We start from the raw sequence: 19,615 nt of genomic DNA, 5'->3' as shown, positions 1-19,615 counted from the left end.
GACCCCCAGTTTCATATACATTAGGCCAATGGAGCCCCATGTAATACAATTTATGTTTATCTCAGGGACAATCTTCAATGTAAAATCCTCAGTGTGAATTTTACTTTGAGAGTGTACATATAGAACCAAATGGACCCTTATTTGGTTCTATTAGTCCTCAAGGACCGCTGGGGGTCCCCAGATCCCACGTCTGAGACCCACTGCTGTACTGCATGTGTCTTTCTGTCTGTACTGTACACTTGCGTGCGTGAGACAAGTCATCCCTCCCTTTGTGTGTTGTTAGTGACGCTGGCAGCTGTTGTTGGTGATCTGGCAGAAAAAGATGGATCATCATACAAATGAAAGGCCAGCCATTTCATCCAAGAAGCCCTTAAGAATATAGACAAACATGAGGTCACACCATGAGATGAGTCTGTGATCCGCTGCCCAACAGGTGTCTTTAGACAGAAATGTATAGCTTGACAGGGTATTCCACTATAAACAGCGTGTTTCCCCTCCCATCGCTCTGTTTGGATTGGTGCAGAGCGCAGTTATCCAGATGTGATGGGTGGTGTAGTGTTCATCTGAAAATACACAAAGTGGGAAAATTAATATCTCTATTTTAATTATTTTCCTTTGTATCCCTCTTGTATCTTTGTCCCCCTCCCTCCTTCCTTCCATCCCTCCGTCCCTCCGTCCAGTCAAAGGTCTCCCAGAGGCAGCAGAGGATGATCAAGAACCGCGAGTCGGCGTCCCTGTCTCGGAAGAAGAAGAAGGAGTACCTGCTGACGCTGGAGGCCCGCCTGAAGCTGGCGCTGTCCGAGAACGAGGTGCTCAAGAGCGAGAACGGCTGCCTCAAGAGACAGCTGGAAGGAATGCTGACTGAGGTGAGAGATGGTGCACTGTCTGATACATTTATGCATATACAGTACACGCACGCACGCACCAAAACGCAAACGTTAGACTTCGCACTGAATTGCTGCTGACAAACAAGGGCAAGGCCCGGCAGATGTTCAGTTCTCCTGGCAGTACCACAGTGTGAGACACAGAAGTAGGACCCCACTCAGTTTTTGAGCTTTGAAGATAGTGATGTGCTTTCCTCTCTCTACAGAACACAGTTCTTCAGACCGTCGCCCCCAAGAGGAGGGCTGTCCTTCTCATGGCGGTTTTGGTCTTTCTTGTGCTCAATGTGGGACCAACAAGGTGAGTGTGTGTGTGTGTGTGTGAATATGTTCTTCACTGGGAATGTGCTGTTTCAGTAGCAGACTGGTGAGGTTTACTGTAGAGTATAATGTACAGAATTAGTAGCATGGGAATTTAGGTTGCATCGGCCTTTGTGACTACACAGTAAATTCCTCTGTGTTAATTTAACTCGGAGAGCATACCAATGGACACAAATGGACCAGTAAGACTACAAATTCTTTGGGTATACTTTGACATTACCATGGACCATCCTCACCTCATTGCAATAAAACCCCCACCACCAGCACTAATAGCCACACGCAGTAGCGTCTGAAGTGGATGTACTATATAACGGTTGTCACACCCAGACTATCCAGTGATCATGGCAGCAGTGAAGGCATCCCGGCGAAGGCATCGTCATGCCAGATTTGCTCACTAGTGGGTGAATATTTTGAAGGGGAAACTATATAGTATTGATGCCTTTTGGCCTAGCGGTTAATCACTGTATCCATCTTGGAAACTCAGGTGACAGTTTGATCCAAATTAAATCCATAATTTTGTGGGATTTGTCCAGTCAAGGTGGCTGTGGGTAGCCCTGAAAGCACTAGGGGAATTAGATTGCCCATCCCCACTTACTTAAGTGACGGAGAATAATTAGAAGTAATAAAGGTGCTCAGGTGGACAAGAGTCATCAGAACTTGTACTCTGTACTGGTGAGTACTGGCCAATTAAAGCCAATGTTATTCATGAATGGTCCGATTTCTACTTGAAAGTAACGTTCAAGCACAGCCCCTTAGCTCCAAGATGCATCAGCATTCAGCACACAAATAAACAGTTACTGTAAGTGCAAAGCCACCATTTATAATTTGCCACATTGATAATTGCAGTCAGATGCAAAAGGGCAAATGCAGTCAGCTGCAAAACTTTATGATCATGTTAATGTCTTAATCTTAAGTGAATCGAACCGTAGGACGAGGCAGATAGCGGTTGCAAGTGATGTGCCATTCTTTGTGCTAACAACAGCCACAATACATTATTTGCGTATTTTCCCCTCAGAGTTAATTTTACACTTTTACTGATTTTACTGCAGTAGAGCTGTGTTCTTCAGAGCAGATGTGTGTGTGTGTGTGTGTGTGTGTGTGTGTGTGTGTGTGTGTGTGTGTGTGTGTGTGTGTGTGTGTGTGTGTGTGTGTGTGTGTGTGTGTGTGTGTGTGCGCGCACACAGTGTATGTGTCACTGGCGTTCACTGTCGGAATTTGCGCTATGCTGACATACAAGGCCAGATCCCTTTGAAATGAAAATGCCACCCTGTACAGTGATACTGTTGAAAGTGAGTGCTGTTGCGCGTGTGTGTGTCTGTGTCAGCGTGTGCTTTGGCTTATTCAGTCAAGACCAGAGTTCAGATTGTGCTGATGGCTTGAAGACTAAAAGCCTCCCGTGCACAGGATGTGGTTTCAGTCCATTACAGTGTTGTTCTTTTCAATTATGTTCCTCCATACCTCGGCCCCTCGGCCCGTCCTCACCCTCATTTCTCTTTTTGATCTCTTCGAATCCTTCCCGATATCATTTCTCTCTCTTTCTGTATCCCATATTTCCCCCCCCCGTCTCCAACCTGTCCATTTTTCTTCCAGTCTGTTTCAGGGTGGCCCCGGCTCCAAGCTCCAGACGGAGCAGCACAGTGGCAGGCACCTGCTGGGCTTCTCCCAGGAGACGGAGCCCGAGGTGGGCCCCGAGCACCTCGTCGGCAGCGGCCCCGCCGACAGGTAATGAGCTCAGCCGCCAACACCCTTCCCCCTGACGGCCGTATTTACATACCGTGTCGGCATTCGGACCAGGATGCACCTGTGCGCACGGGGCCAGGTTTGATGCCGGACAGCTCATTACCGCTACGCGTAAACAACGTGCCAGACGATGACTGACCCTGCACCCCACCCCCGCCCCCCCTAGCTCTCTGAGTTTACGAAACGGAGGAGGGGTATGAGGGTCTGGCCTGGTTTGACATAAAGCCGTACATTACCAGTCACAGTTTATTGTTCTAAAGACTTACAAAAAGAAAAAAAATCATTTCTACCATTTTCTTGGAAACGTGACACCAGTCCACAGACTTCATTTGTAAATTGCTTGAATAACATTCTTGTCTGGTACATTACCTGTACTGCGCCCCCCACCCCCCCACCCCCTCCCTCCTGCCAACGCTGTTGTTTTGAACAGCATGTAGAGCGTGGCCAACCTGTGTTGTGTCACATGTAGGCATGGGGTGGGTCACGCTTTTTAATGCAAGCCATTCATCTCTTGTATCGGGTTCCCCAGCACCATTTACCCAACGCGTACAGGAAGGAACACATTAGCCTTTACACAGAGGGTGACAGGGCCGAGCACAGTGGAGGGCATGGGGGGGGGGGGGGTGGGGGGCAACCCGACATTGGGGTCCCTTTGGGTTGAAAGAGTGTGTTGTGGGTGTGTAAAACAAATCGATTTAACTGATTATGAAAAATAATTGCTAATTGATTTATTTAAAATAATTAATTTAGGAATTTAGGAAGAATTATTCATGCTAAAGATTTAGTCGATTAGATGTGTCGAATCGTTGATTCGTTGATATTTAAAATGAAATAAATTATCCGAAAAACAAGTACTGTACTTAAAGGAATAGTTCACTCAAAACATTACTTGTTTTCTATCAATTACACACCCCATGAAGCATTGAATTCATGGAGATAACCACTTCAGCCAAATTATATATATATATTTCGGCCATTTGAAAATAGCAGATCTACAAGCTCACAGTGAAAGAAAGCTCAATTATTCGATTCATCGAAAACGTAATCGACAGAATAATCGCTAAGAACATAATTGATAGTTGCAGCCCTAGTGAAGGGCATGGTGCTGGGGGCGTGTGGGCCGGGGTGGGGCATGCATGCACGTGTGCTTTGATGTGTGCATGTGTGACAAGCTTAACACGCACCCACGACAAAGAGTTACGACATAGCCTCCGTGTTCTGCCATGTTCTGTCTCGCGGAACCGTTTCTAGGCCATTTAGAAACTGGATCGCGAGGCGCTGCAGCTCCAGCTAGCCCCCCCGCCCCCCTTCCCCGGGGGAGGAATTGAAGCTGCGGCGGCCATCTTGATAAAGAGGCCCTCGCAGGTGGACACGGACCTGTAGACAGTCTACATCATCACCTGGCCCAGATTAATATTTCGCTCAGAGATTTTACTGTATGTAATCTAAGATGCAGCCAATTAGATGTGAGGAGTAGTGTGCTGCTAATCCGTAATGTTTGGAGGCCCGCTATGATAACAGCCACGGTTCTCTGTGGAGCACTCCTTTCATCTGCTCTCATCCCTAATCCTGTGTGATGTGCCTACAGTAGTGGTTTCTTTCTTTCATGTTTGTGATCTTTGTGTCGCCCATCATCTCAGACGTCACACCACTACACTGCAGTTCACAGCCTGACTTTTGACTCTTTCCCCTTAAAACTGCAATCGATAACTTTTTGTGTGTGAATACAACGTTATTAACCAATTTGTATTGTATAATTAATACAATGTAACGAACACAACTGCGGTGTTTGGAGGTGGTATCCCTGGCTGCTCTTCTACTGAATAATTTAGATCCCCCGTCCAAACATGCTTGCCGTGTTAGCTCAGTGGTAGAAATGTTGGCACTTGCGCAGGATACCCGGGTTTGAAAGAGAGAAATCTTACAGATTGCAGCTTCAAGCCTACCGTAATTTAAGCCTGCTTTCTATGAGCCTGATTCATATGAAAATAGCTGATGTGCAAGCTCACAGCGTGTCACATCATGGCACATTGTGAGCTTGTAGATCTGATATTTTTGGTGCGCGAGACCGTCGCACAATGGAGAATAAATTAAGCATTATATTCCTGTGAGTGGATGAACATTGTCCATCAACTGAGATCCCACCACTGATATCATTATTATTCCATATGGACAATATTCTATCAGAGACTCTGCCCAAGGAAGTTTGTCTCCCACGCGGGAGTCCAAATGTGTACCGCCCTTACAAGACAGAATCCCCGCTTGACTGGGAGAGCTATTGCACTCATGAGCTTCAGAAAGTACTACTTGGTTGTCAGCCAATAGGTGTCCTACCCGACACCGGAGTCTAAATGTCTCAGTGGCGCAGTTGGGAGATCACCTCTAGTATTAACACACTCTACCAATACGGATGGTTAAAACAATGGTTTGTATTCATTCAAATAAGTTCCAGATTGCAGCTTTACTTGACTCAAACTATGCATGGGGCTCTGTACGTGGCAAGCGTAAAGAAAAATGAATTGCATTGTAATTGCCGCCACATTGGACACCACGTTTGGACACCACGTTTGTTGTGTTTTGGGGTTGTCTAGGCTCCTTCTACCCGTTTGTCACCATGGATGTTTCTACTCCCCTGTACAAGAAACCATCTTGGACATAAATGTGTTTTAAAAAACATAGTCTCACTGTGTGGAAACGTTTAGTTTGATTAACAGATCGTCATTTTTAGAATTAGATTCTGGCATAGTGTCTGTATTTCCCAACATCTGTAACAAGCCTCATAAATCTATCTTCTCTCTGTCACATGTTATCCTTCTCTCCGTCTCTGAGTTAGTAGTTCAGGAGATAAGGTGCTGAAGGATCCTCACATGTTCTTCTTCTTCTCTCTGTTTCTGGGTTAGCAGTTCAGAAGATAAGGCCCTGATGGTGGTGAAGGATCCTGTCTTCCTCAGACCACCTCCACCCTGCCTGCCACCTGTAAACAGGACCAAGTGCAACGAGTCAGTGCTCCATCTGTTTTCTTTTACTCTCACTTTACTTATAGCCAGTGGTAGAGAGTAACTAAGTATATGTACTCAAGTACTGCACTTAAAGGAGTAGTTTGCCCCCCAAAAATCGTATTTTCTATCAATTACACACCCTATAAAGCCTTGAATTCATGGAGTTTTCTTTTGTTGTTGTCGCATTCCTAAACCAATAATTTGATGACCAACGGAGTCTCTGGTAGGAGTTTTACAAAGTCTCCTACCAGAGGTCATCAAATTATTGGTTTAGGAATGCAATTATTGGCTTAGGAATTCGACCAAAAGTAAAGAATCTCCATGAATTCAAGGCTTCATGGAGATTTACAATTGATAGAAAATGCGTATTTTTTGGGGTGAACTACTCCTTTAAGTAGAAATGTTAAGATTTGTTTACTTTACTGGAGTATTTCCATTTTTCTATACTCTGTACTTCTACTCCACTACATCTCAGAGGCAAATATTGTACTTATTTGAAAACTTTAGTTACTAGTTACTTTGTTGATTTTGATTATTATTACAAAACATTAACCACTTCAGCCCTATTTAAACTTTGGCAAAATAGCCTATCTATAATGTGCATTTACACCTGAGATCAACTGTGATTGGCAGGTTGGCCCATGAGTTGAGAGGCTGGGTGCACAGACACGAGGTGGAGCAGACCAAGTCCAGACGCATGAACAACAACAACCAGCACAAACCCACCAGGACCATCCTGGTGAGTCACCGCCAGACACATTCTGAAATACTCTAAGGGATTTAACCCATGAAGACAGGGAAGATTTCTTTGGCCTATTAAAAAATAGCAGATGTACTGTACAAGCTTGCCCGAGTGCCGAGCTACGAGCTTGTAGATCTGCTATTTTTTTTTCTCTGCAAATCTATATACATTTTTAACTCAAATCTTTGCTTCTGGGGGTCCCTGGAACAAAATATTTTCAGATGGGGGTCCTCGGCCAAATACAAATCATTTTGGGAGGTCCTTAACATGAAAACGTTTAAGAACCACTGATATAATAGCAACATAAGTTTAAAAAAAAGGATTTAGAAGACATTTGTAGAAGATTTGAGTTACAAATGTTTGCTTTAAAAAATATATATATTCAAAGATTTGCTTTTTCACAATTAAAAAAAAAAGCAAATCTACAAGCTCATAGCGCGTAGAGATTGTAGATGTGCTATTTTTTAATAGCCAAAGGAAGCTAAAAATGACACACAGATGCGTTCCCGGTCTTAATGGGTTAAGGAATGGAGGCAGCATTTGTTTAATTACCCTCTTTATTTCCCCCTTTTCCCCCTTTGTTTTAACCACTTGAATCCCAGCATGCATACACTGGGGGGAACATTAGCCAACAAATGCTATTTTTGGCGAAAGGATTAGGTGTAGAGGGGAAAAAACTGTCCAAGTACAGAGCCAACTCAGATCCGTGTTACTAAGTCTAGAGTGTTTAAAAAGAATTTGAATTCTAAACTTTTTGGCTACAAAAAACTGACATTGTTGGAATAGCATTATCGTCAGAATAACTGTGTTATTAGATTACACAGCAGATGGGAGAATAGACAATAAAAGTTATTATCTTTTTAGAGCGAACTAGAACAGATGACGAAACCTTTTTTTTTTAACTCTAATGCTTTGCACATTACACCCTTTTATTTTTAAAAGAAACTGAATTAAAAGATTATTGGCTACAAAAAAAAACCACATTGTCGGGATTGCGTTACCGTCAGAATAACTGTGTTATTAGGTTACATAGAACAGATGGTGGAACAATCAATAAAATATATAATCATTAGAGCGAGCTAGGATAGATGACAGAACCTTGTTTAACTCATCTGCGGATTTAACGAGGACTCATCCCCTTTTCAAAATTCCAAAAATCCAGTAGACTTTTTTTTTTAAATAATATATTATAAGAACTGTGTTATGTGAGTGTTCTATGGTTACAAAGCATCAACTGAAAAAGCACTACTTTATCCAAAGAGTGAGCCGCCTACAAATCTACAGTTCTCAGGCTAAGAAATGACCTAACGACTAAATCTCTGTACACTAGGGGTGTGCCGATATATCGTCCCGCGATATATCGCGATACGTTTTCGCGACGATATGTATCGTTTTGGGAAAAAAATATATCGTTTTGAAAAAAAAAAAAAAATTTTTTTTTTTTTTTTTTTTTTTACACCAATCAAAATAATCAGGCATGCAAACAGCCCCGAGGTGAAAAGGGTGACAACATGTTTTTTTTTTCGGGTCAGGTGTCACACTATTGCCCTATTTGGATTCAAAACGGCTGAAAAGCTACAAGTTTGCATGTCTGAATAATGCAAAAACAGAATTATTTGTTTGCATTTCCTTTTTTTCTCCCCCATTTATTTTCATAATAAAAAAAGTGCGTATCGTATCGTATCGAAATCGTATCGAAGTTGTGAGCCAAATATCGTATCGTATCGTTTCGTGAAATTAGTGTATCGGCACACCCCTACTGTACACATTGCGGCTGCCCCCCACTGGCGTATGCCACTGGCGTCATGTCCTGTCACATTGGACTCTTTCTTTGTGTATGAAAGTAGCATTGTGGTTTTTCAGTTGTTTCATCAAACTAAATAATAACACAGACAGTAAATCAAGTGATTTTCTAATGTAGTTTTCCAACTCTACTTCTTCTGGGTACCGTCATACTATTAAGTACATTTTCTCCAAACACAGACTGTATCAAATATTATGAAATATCATAAATGATACAGAGCCACCTCCCTGACTTGTATTTTTATTTATGTGATTTAAAAAAGAAGTCTATGGAATTTAGAATGGGGAAACAAATGCGCTGTGGAGTCAGTGCCTTGCTGCTCTTCATTTCCCATCCCACTTTTTGTGTTTGTGTTTTCTGTTTAATCTGTCCCAGTAAGTCCAGTCACCCATGTCTGCTCAATGGCTTGGTTAGTGAATGTGTGATTGGTCATTCATGTTTCTGCAAAGGGAGAAACATTAGCAACTTTTGAGCTGCATTATTTCCCGCTATAATGACCTGCCTGCTATCATGCTTATACACACACACACACACACACACACACACACACACACACACACACACACACACACACACACACACACACACACACACACACACACACACACACACACACACACACACACACACACACACACACACACAGCGCATGCATACTTTTACACTATTTTGACTTTCCATTTTTCAAACTAGTCCTGGCATCCTAAGGCGTACCTAAACATATCACCACTGTTTAGTTATATTTCGACTAATTTGAATGGATGATTCTCCTCAAGCTTTTTAAGTGTTAGCCGTTTCTGGACAAGCATTGACAGTTTGCTGTTTCCCTGAGCCCCCCCCTGCCTTAATGAGGGCAATCCATCCTGCTAAACCCAGGAGAGCCCTCACTGCAGCCCCCCTCAGAAAAGCTCTGATGAATATCAAACTACATCCAGTTTGTCAGGGGAGAGGTTGCGATGGAGAGTGTTATGAGAAGATTAGTAATGCTTTGTTTGTAAAGTATCATCGAGGGGTTTGGCTGACCAGCTGGGGTCTATTGGATAAACACAGGCCCATATATTACCTTTTATACTCGCTGTATTCTGCTCCTTTCTGTCCATCTCTCACTGTCTCGCTCTCTCTGTGTCTCTATTTGTGTCTGTCTATCCATGCCACCCCGTCCCAACAGAAGACAACTGATGAGGAGGCTGATATCGCCCAGATAGTGACTGTCCAGTACACTGAACCCACAGAGGAAAAGTGAGTCAAGTATTTTATATACATATTTATTATATCATGGGATTGTATTTATTATCGTGGAATTTATATTGGGGTGTGATTTTGTTTTATTAGTGTTCATTTATTTTACGAGTATGGCCTTTAGTTTAATAGCTGAGGCACTTTGTGTGTTTTGTTTTCCAAAGTGCTGCAGCATACACATTTATTTGAATTCAGAGGGTTTTTTATAATGGGAGATACCAACTTCCCTCTCTTTTCCTCTTGTTGTGTTCCTCATCACATCCCTGTTTATAGTGTAGTTGATTTATGCCATGGTGGTTCTAAAGTTGGAGCTTAGCACATAGCTTCACAGGGGTTTGCATTTGCCTGACAGAGCCAGGGATTTCTTGGCCTCACAATGTTTTTCCCCAATGCGAGTCAGTCTATAAAACCTTTCACGTCTGCAGGACCCCAAACCAGTATCCCCACTTTCAAAATGGACATCTAACCTTTGCAGTGCAGTAGATCTCTCACTCTGACAGAAGAAAACGTGTGTAAAATCGTGATTCCAACTCTGACATGTTTATCCGTGTCTGAGTGGAATTTGATGGTTCTGTTTGTAGCTGTCCCACTTTTCCTCCGTTTTATGGTGTTCCCATTGTATAAATCTTGTTTAGAGCCACTGTAGCAGAGTTCAGCCACACTAGCTGAACCCGGCAAACCACTGAGCTTCTGTTGTCTGTCAGGCGTGATTTATGTCTAGTTGCGTGTCAGTGTTGCCCATCGAAACTTGCAGATCTATTAGCTCACAAAGCGTCGCACTGAGACGCTTTGTGAGCTTGGAGATCAGCTATTTTTGGTGCGCGAAATGATGCGCAACCAAGAATAGATCAGGTTTGGTCTCCCAGTGATAAATCAGAGTTGCATCACTGGGTTGTTGGCAATGAGGGCTCCACCAAGATGCACCAATATAGCCCATCTGGTGGGGGTGTTTACTGAGAGAGCAGTTTGCTACTGCTCTCAGTGGAAATGTTTGGCCCTGAAAAGCGGATGATCAGATTTCGTGAACTTGATGTAGCTAAGCTCTTGTTTTCATATCAGAGTGGAGGGCTGCTTGTCCGCCTTTTAAGTCAGCAAATATTCTTTACGGTGTGGCTCCTAGGAGCGAGCCAAATAGGAGAGTGTTTACAGTTTTACAGTAAGCAATAATGCATCAAGTGCATAGAAATAGTAATCTAGGATCATAGGTAAACCAAGAACCTATCATCAGTCTAAACAGTATAACATCAACAAAATGTAATGTCTGTTCATTGAAACTATACACACTATAGGATGCCAGGTTTACAAATGACCTGGCATCTATCTACATAACATGCATATCTAAATGACATTTTAGCCTTTGCATAGCCTGCAAGGTCGTCCAGGCTAGGACAAGTGCTACGGCAAGTGCTACGGGCTAGGGTGGAGTCTGAACAGGTGAGTCTGAACAGGTGAGTCTTCAGACTACGGTGGAAGCACCATTCGAGTATCTCTCTGATCACATCCCTGATTGTACGTCATCTTCCAACAGGAGTCCGGGCAGTGAGCTCCAGGTTTACTACGCCCCTCACCGGACTTACAGTGACTTCTTTGATGAAATCAATCGTCGCGGCGACACTTTCTACGTGGTGTCTTTCCGCAGGGTGAGTTTTAACTTGAGCACAGCACATACTTTCTGGCTTATACACATTTAAAGGGATACTAGGTCTATTTCTGTTGATGGTGTCATGGTAAAAAAAAACTTAAAAGGGCAGTGACCAGTCCACTGTCCTTTTTAGGGATAAAAAGGACTACTTGTGGCATTTTAATACGCAGCTTTCCTTAAAAAACATCAATTCATCTTCTTTCTTTTTTTCATTGTTGGTTGAACTAACAGAAAAACATGGGGCATAGCTAGGCACAAGTTAAAAGCTCACTATGCTATTTCAGGAGGCGTAAGAACAAATATTATAGCATATTCCTCCAATGTAGCAAGAGTCTATGAAGAAGAATAAACAGCTAAAAATATAAATGTCACCAGGACCTTGAACATGTTAACTGATGTTTAACACGCAGCTGTGTGTTAAAGAGGCGTATTTGATAGGAGCAGTCATCGCTGGCTCCGACACAGCGTCTGAAACAACGCTGAAGTTTTAGAGGGGGTTCGGTGAAGGTTTAGAACTTTACTCATATTAATGTTTATTCCAAATTGTTCATATTTTCCACGTTCTAGAGCTGGACATGAGAAAAATGTTTTCATGATTTGATGCAGATGGATTGACTTATGAAACGTCAATCATAAAAGAAAGAAAGCGAGAAAGAAAGAATCAGAAATGATTGATGAAAATAAAAAAAAGAAAGGAAACGGATCACAAAGCTGGGCGCTAGACATAAGCTGCTAATTGGTTTGAAATGGTCAGAGAGACACGGCCTTGCAGGCAGCACGCCGTCCACAACCCATTTGCACGGGACATTAGCATCTCTCAACAGTCCTCGCCTCCATGTCGAGGTTTAGATCTGAAATGGAAATGCAAGACGCAGCGTCAGGGGTGAAGTCTTTGACCTTGTACACACCCATGGGTGTAGTCCCCCCCCCCACCTTTTTTTCCAGTCTAGCCATTTGTAATCATCAGAACCATGTTCTAGGATTTGGGGCATGACCACATGTCACCATTAATTCACTTAGCCTTTATTCAGAAGTCTTTTTCCCCTCTTTGTGATTATATAACTGCAATTAATTTCCCTTTCTTGGTATGAAAAAACACTGGACAACTTATTCAGAGGGGATTCTCTGATTGCTTTGATTTTCTGAACATTGTCATTGTACATTGTCTTCCCAAAGAAAGGTGCACGACTGCACGTGCAGTGACTTCTACTTTACATACATCTGTTCTGACCAAAACAAAAGGAATCTGCTGGAAACATTTTCACCACTTCCCAGAATTATAATTATTGTTACAACAAAAACCCAGGCAGTTTTATATCTTATGTTCTTCACCGGACTTGCCGCTCTGTTTAACGATATTGTCATTCTGAGCCGTGCCAAGAAACATATGTCAATTTCCGCCTTAACAACTTTGTTTATTGGAAAAATAAGGGTCAGAGATGACTAATTCTGCAAAAGAGAACAGCCCTGTAAATCTGAAATGCTCATTGCCCTCCATTCAATTGAAGACATGTTCCGTTCATTCAATTGAAGACATGTTCCCTTCCCTCACAGTCACGTGCGATCACAGTCTGAACAGGGAAATACTGCACGCTAATGTGGTGCAGAGGAGCAAGCCTGACTCTGTTTCTCATCAGCCTCAGCACCTCCGGGCGCTCTTGAATTCTCACAGCCTGTGTGGTCAGAGACTTGGCATGCAGTCAGTCTTGCATCATTGGTAAGATCAAGGTCAACAGACTCTTTGTCACTGAAGATCTCCCAAACGTTTTGACTCAAGAGTTGACATGGTGACAGTAAGGACAATGGAGGCAGTGGTGCATCCTGGTTCAGGACCTCTAAAGGTCAAGTTACTAGTCTTCATCTGCTGACAGCTGTTTCACTGATCGGGCACATGGTAGTTCACTTTAATAGAAACTGCACCTAGTTTGAAACATGGACAGACATTTAAAAACCAAAAGGTTTTGGTCTATGTAATAGTGGGAAGAGGATCATTTTGTTATAAATGGGAACACATATACAAAAATAGCTTTATGAAGTATAAGAATTAAAGCATTTATAAATTAGAAATTAAACCCTTTTTTAAGTAAAAAATAAATAAACCCTATATTAAGTTGACTGGATTCCCAAGGGTTCTACGCTAGGCCCCCTCCTGTTCTGCACTAAATATTTTTGTCGAATGTTAGCCCCAGAATAGGGACACTAGGGTTCAAGTGGTTAAGCGAGGACAAATTAGCAGAAATGATTTAATTCAATTTAACATAAAAAAACATGATAACACAAGATTATAATTATAAGTATCACAAGATCACGCATACTCAACATCACAAGATTATGATAATTGTCTTGATGGGCAGATGTGTGCACTGCTGGACCCTCCAAGTCTTTCCATGGAGCAGAGTTCTGGACCTCTGCCTTCCCTCGCTGTCTGTTTGGATTTGGTCTCATCTAATCGCTAACGCTATTACAATTATAATGTTGGAACAGGAATACGGGTTCTCATAAAAACAAAAACATCGATTACTGTTCAGCGGTGGAAACAAGTATTCACATTTTTTACTTGAGTAAAAGTATCAATACTGTATTGGTATCAAAATGTACTTAAAGTACCAAAAGTAGAAAGTACTCATTACGCAGAATGTCACATTTCACAAGTTTTCAAATGTATAAATTGAATACAAATCTTTTGAAAATAGCTGATCTACAAGCTCACAATGCGTCGCATTGTGAGCTTGTAGATCGGCTATTTCCAAATGGCCGAAATGTATATTGGGCTGAAGTGGGAAATGTGTGTTTTATACTAATAATCAAAATCTATAAAGTAACTAAAGTTTTCAAATAATTGTAGTGGAGTAAATGTATAATATTTGCCTCTGAGATGTAGTGGTGTAGAAGTAAGGTACAGAAACTGGAACTACTCTAGTAAAGTAAAAATGTACTTACAGTACGTACGGTACTTAGTTACTTTCCACTACTGGAAACAATGTAGGCTCAACAACCTGTATACGACATGCTGAGTACACAAATGACTGTTCCCGTTGTCAAATGTGACCTTTTTCTTAATTTTTACAGACCTGTATTAGTTTTTCGCCCCTCAGTTTATTTGGCTGTATTTTGTTTCCTGGGTTTCAGGGTGTGTGTGTCCCTGAGAGGGGGCGTGCTGTTGTTTTTGTTCCAGCACATGTGATGTTATTACAAGACAGCCAAAGCTCTGGGCTGAAATTTGAAATGTGTTTAAAACGCTGAAGCCAATCAGGACCAATCTACTGGTGTCCTGTTGTTGGACTCCTGCCGCGTTCATCATCACAGCCTCTCAGTGCCCTTTATAGAATAGTGCGGTCAGTCTTACATCTTCAGCACTGGGACGACGTGGTCATGTTGAATGAAGACACGCGGTCCCTTAAGCAGCTGGCTCGCCAGTAGAGCCAGACCCATACATTGGACATTATTTGACCTTTTTTTTTTACAACATGGTTAATTATGCAGCTGATGTGTCCCGATTTGTTACCACTTTCAACTTTGCATCCCTGTTTCAGGCTTCTCATTATAGGAGAACATTTTCAAAATAATTATTATTTTTGTGCTATTTTTTAACATGTTTGAATAGGGCTTAAGTAGTTAAAAAAAAATAAAGTTCAGTTTGTGTGCTAAAGTCAAAATGTTCTCAAATAGATTTTCTTTTTCTTTTCTTTTTTTGACAAAATATCAGGCAAAACATCGATAGTCGGTGGTCTAGGACAGTGGTACTCAACCTGTGGGTCTGGACCCACATGATTTTGGGGGGGGGGTCCCCAGATGACAGTGAAGTGACAATTAAAGGACTAAATGAAAAAAGACCATTACTGCATCAAAAGTAATCAACAAACTATACTATACAAATGGTCAGACATTGGTCAAATTGTCAAATAATAATAAAAAAGAAATTGAAAATAGCTGATCTACAAGCTCACAAAGGCTTGCAACGCAAATCTTGTAGATTGGCTATTTTCTCAATATTTATCTGTGGAACCGAGTCAAACTAAATGTAATGCCTCAACTCCTACAATTCCAAGTGCTTGTCAGGGTGAGGGGTCCCCAGTTCAAATATGATTGTTTTGGGGGGTCACATCCTAAAAAGGTTGAGAACCACTGGTCCAGGAGTAGGACTCCAAAATGGGGATTGGCATCGGACCCAAAATGTGGCATGGTCTGGCTGTAATAGAAAGTGTGGTCAGTCTTACATCTTCAGCATTGAGACGTGGTCACGTTGAGGTCACAAGCAGCTGGCCCCACAGCACAGGGTGAAACCAGTGTTGCCATGTCTGCTAATTATAAGCGACTTTGGGCTTGTTTTTTGGTAAAGTTGTAAGTATTGGTTGTTGAGGGTTGCGTTTTTTTGGGCTCGTTTCTAAAGTGTAGTTGCTTATTTGGACTTGCTTCCTACTGTTGTTAAACCAGTGGTTCTTAAACATTTTCATGTCAAGGACCCCCAGGTTATGTATTTGACCGCAGACCCCCCATCTGAAAATATATTGTGCTAAGGAATCCAGTACCAGATTTGTGTAGTTAAACACATTTTTTTAAATGTTTAAACTTTTTTCCCAAGAATTCTTTTGAAAGTAGCATATCTGCAAGTCTCACAACGTGGCACATCGCGACGCATTGTGAGCTTGTAGATCGCCTATTTTCAATTAGCCGATGTATAATACGGTATATAGGTTTAAAGTGCTCATGTGCCCTATAATAGTCGCTTCTTTTGGGCTTGTTGTCCTAGACCTGGTTGCTTATTTCTCTCACAAAATCTGGAAACAGAGTGAAACACGTTGAGGTGATGGAAAACGTAGACTTTCTACGAAAGCAAAAGGTTCGAACTGTTTGTATTGTACCGGTCATTTTGTGGTCATCTTATGTGTTCTCGGGGTTGTTTTAGCACCTGTGACTTTTATGTAAGTGTGCCTCGAGGCGAGGTGGTGGAAACACTGGCCATTTTCTCCCTGTGGGGATTTAAGCCATTATAGCCTAATTTATACTTCGTCGCACAGCCTGTGTCGCTCGCCGGAAAAAGCCGATCTACAAGCTCACAATATGTTGCATCTGCGACGCGCTGTGAGCTTGTAGATCACCTTTTTTTCGGAGCATAAATTGGGCTCATGTCTCCAGCAAGCTTGGCTACCTGTTTCCATGGCAGCGGCACCGACCATGTCAGATTTGACAACGCTGCAGTTCACTGTTGAGGCACTGCAGTTACCTCCCCTGAATACAGACATGGGCCTTGTTCTTCCCTCTTACTTACCCTTGCTCCATTTGTATTGTACATCTACAGTTATTTGCCCATGCCCAGTACAAAGATCCCTTGTCTGCCCTGGCATGGTTTTAGTTCTTCACGCCTTCTGTAACCTCATTTAATCTCGACTTTGCCCAGTTACTACTTGCCTAGTCTTGTACAACTTTACCCTCCATCTGAAGTCTTTCCAGAGTTCCTGTACCTTCCCCAACCTTGGCCCTCACCAACCCACCCCCCTCCCTCCTCCCACTTGTCCTCAGCTCTGCAACCTCCCGCTTTATCATCTCACCCAGAGTCTTTTGGCAGCCAAAATATGATGGCGGCAGCAGGTTTTTTAGCTGTATCCCCTGATAGACCGCATCTGTTCTGGAACAGAACGCTTGAGCCACACAAGGTGATGGCCGTTAAGGTCAGAGGTGTTTTTTTTCTATAGATACATGATTTCCCCCCTTTTTTCCCCCTAGCTCTTCTTTTCTCATCTCCGCTTGCTTTTGTCATTAATGGCAGCAACTCTTTCACCACATGGCCAACTTGATGCCAGATTCGAAGAATGGCGTCACATTTTCCACATCTGTCACCTCATACGTGGAAGCGCCTACGCGTCTTTGAATTCAGGTCCAGATTTTAGTCGCTAGCGGTATTCATGGAAGAGGCAAGTGACACCATCAAGCTGACTGAGTATACTCTGTCCTGTGTGTGGCCTCAAGTGCAGCAGGTTTCATTGTTTTTTGTTTGTGTGTTTGTTTGTGGCAGTTTCAAGAGGACTGGCCCGCACATGTTTGCTACCATACATACAGACGTTCCTCTTCCTCACAATTTCTCCTGACCACTTTAGATGCTTGCTTTCTTGACCCTCTCATTGAGTACAGAGTACCACATTTGAAAAACATGTTCGCCTGTGTGTTTTCATGGTCACTTACAGTAGCTCCAAGGTTAGATTGATTAACCACTTTCACCCTGGCTTACCCTTTTTGGGCATATTATATATAGGCGCAATTTGCAAAACATAAAATAAATAAAAACAAGACTATTTTAGGTACATTTTGGGCCTTTATTTGATAGGTTCAGTGGGGAGAGACAGGAATCAAATAGGCATTAGAGCCCATGTGGTATGCGCCCTAACCACTCGGCTATCAGGTCGCCCCTATTTTCACTATTTTTTTTAATTAATAATGGTTAACCTGTCTTTTAGAGATTTTAGAAACTGTTGATATTTCATTGTTTAGTGATGGTCTTGGTCATTTTTTGCACATTTCTTTTATTCTTTGTGTAATAATACGTATTATGCAGGACACCTAATTCCCTGTCCTGTGATCATCCAGTGCACAATGAGATGAATTCCTGTGGATTGGTATGGTGTGTGTACTATTAAAATCTTGCATCTTATGATTATGATGCACAAAACAGTTGCCGCACAATGCACACACTTGATCGTTAAGAAAGTGTTGAACTGCTTTAGCTTTGAAGCCTTTGAAGTGATACATGAGAAAAAAGCTCATATGGGAGCAGTTTGATTTCCGAACGCTGCAGTTATTAGCTTGTGTAGTGTGAGAGGCTTTCATGTGAATTGTCGCCTTTGGCTATGACCATTTTGACCCCTGACCCCTTGTAACTGTATCCCCTTTATTCTGCCGTACTGCAAGTATTTTTCTGGATCACTCTGAACTGGGGGAGTAAATTCCAGGACCCGAGTTGGTCATAAGGATGTGTGAGCTCAATCTCGGAACCAGTGGTGTAAAGAAACTAAGTACATTTATTCAAGTACTTTAGTTAAGTACAATTTTGAGATATTTTTTACTCTTCTGGAGTATTTCAATATTTTTACTTCTACTCCACTACATCTCAGAGGCAAATATTGGACTTTTTACTCCACTATAATTATAACTTTAGTTACTAGTTATTTTGTAGATTTTGATTATTATTACAAAACACACTAACCACTTCAGCCCTATATACATTTCGGCCATTTGAAAACTTGTGAAATGGGACCTTCTGCATAATGAGTACTTTCTACTTTTGGTACTTTAAGTACATTTTGATACCAATACTTTTGTACTTTTACTCAAGTACATTTTGAATTCCGGACATTTACTTGTAAAAGAGTATTTCTGCATTACAACAGAGTATTTCTCCATTGTAGTATTGATACTTTTACTGAAGTAAAGAAATGTAGTACTTTTACCACCACTGCTCGGAACATGATATAATGTACAACAATTGCCAAAGCACACATTACCATTTAATTTTGCTTCCAAAAGATTTATTGTTTTCTATTAATCACTGTAACCTTTTTATTCTCAGGATCATCTTCTACTGCCTGCCACCAACCACAACAAAGGACGCCGACCCAAAATGTCAGTGGTGCTGCCAGCCGTGAACATAAATGGTAAGAACTGCCTCTTTACAGACCTCTGGTTGAAATGTGCAACATGTAATAGATGACAGGTGAGCTGGGAACAGAGTCAACAACACCTCTCCTCACAAAAATGTACTGCAGTATACGTAGCTAAAAATGTCTCTAAGGAAGTATTTTTAGTGCCAAAGTCGGAAATCTCTTAAAACTTATTTAGGTTATATTGATCCTTTTGTTTGTACAGTACAGTAGTTATTCCAATCTGACCACCTGGTGTGTTCTCCTAGTGTGTTAGCATTTTTAGGTATGGGTCACTCAGAAAAGTACATTCTCTTAGTTCAAAGACTAGCTGAAATGCTTGTTCGAGACCATAAGGTGAGACCACAGCGATGGTGAGGCTGAATAGTTAGGCGAATAATTGGGAATGAGATTCACATACCTACCTGTCCTCTTCAATTATGGAACAAAATCGTATCTATTTGTACAAACCGATGAAGGCCGGACGGCCAAAACAGTTTGTGCCATGGTTATATCAATCCTACTTTACTTTTTTTGTATATTTTTGCCAAAATCTTCCAAAATGACAAAAATAGCCGATCTACATGCTCAAGCTCACAACGCATCGGAATGTGAT

General features: G+C 41.9%; 1 protein-coding gene across 2 annotated transcripts in view; it reads left to right on the top strand.

Moving 5' to 3' along the window:
* atf6 (activating transcription factor 6) overlaps window positions 1-19,615 on the top strand; it is a 54,191-nt gene that overhangs the window by 24,207 nt on the left and 10,369 nt on the right. Inside the window, exons 8-15 of one of the 2 annotated variants that reach the window (XM_084065779.1) lie at window positions 681-866; window positions 1,091-1,182; window positions 2,793-2,924; window positions 5,846-5,941; window positions 6,575-6,680; window positions 9,656-9,726; window positions 11,255-11,366; window positions 18,930-19,014. In XM_084065779.1, the coding sequence (XP_083921905.1) occupies window positions 681-866; window positions 1,091-1,182; window positions 2,793-2,924; window positions 5,846-5,941; window positions 6,575-6,680; window positions 9,656-9,726; window positions 11,255-11,366; window positions 18,930-19,014 (880 nt within the window). Of the gene's footprint in view, window positions 1-680; window positions 867-1,090; window positions 1,183-2,792; window positions 2,925-5,842; window positions 5,942-6,574; window positions 6,681-9,655; window positions 9,727-11,254; window positions 11,367-18,929; window positions 19,015-19,615 lie in introns of both variants that reach the window. The other variant, XM_084065778.1, reaches the window with a different exon arrangement.

Source organism: Gymnoscopelus microlampas (genome assembly GCF_963454915.1).
Source record: "Gymnoscopelus microlampas genome assembly, chromosome: 9".
Lineage (NCBI taxonomy): Eukaryota > Metazoa > Chordata > Actinopteri > Myctophiformes > Myctophidae > Gymnoscopelus > Gymnoscopelus microlampas.
Note: the sequence above shows the minus strand (reverse complement) of the source record. Positions and strands in the feature narration are given on the sequence as shown.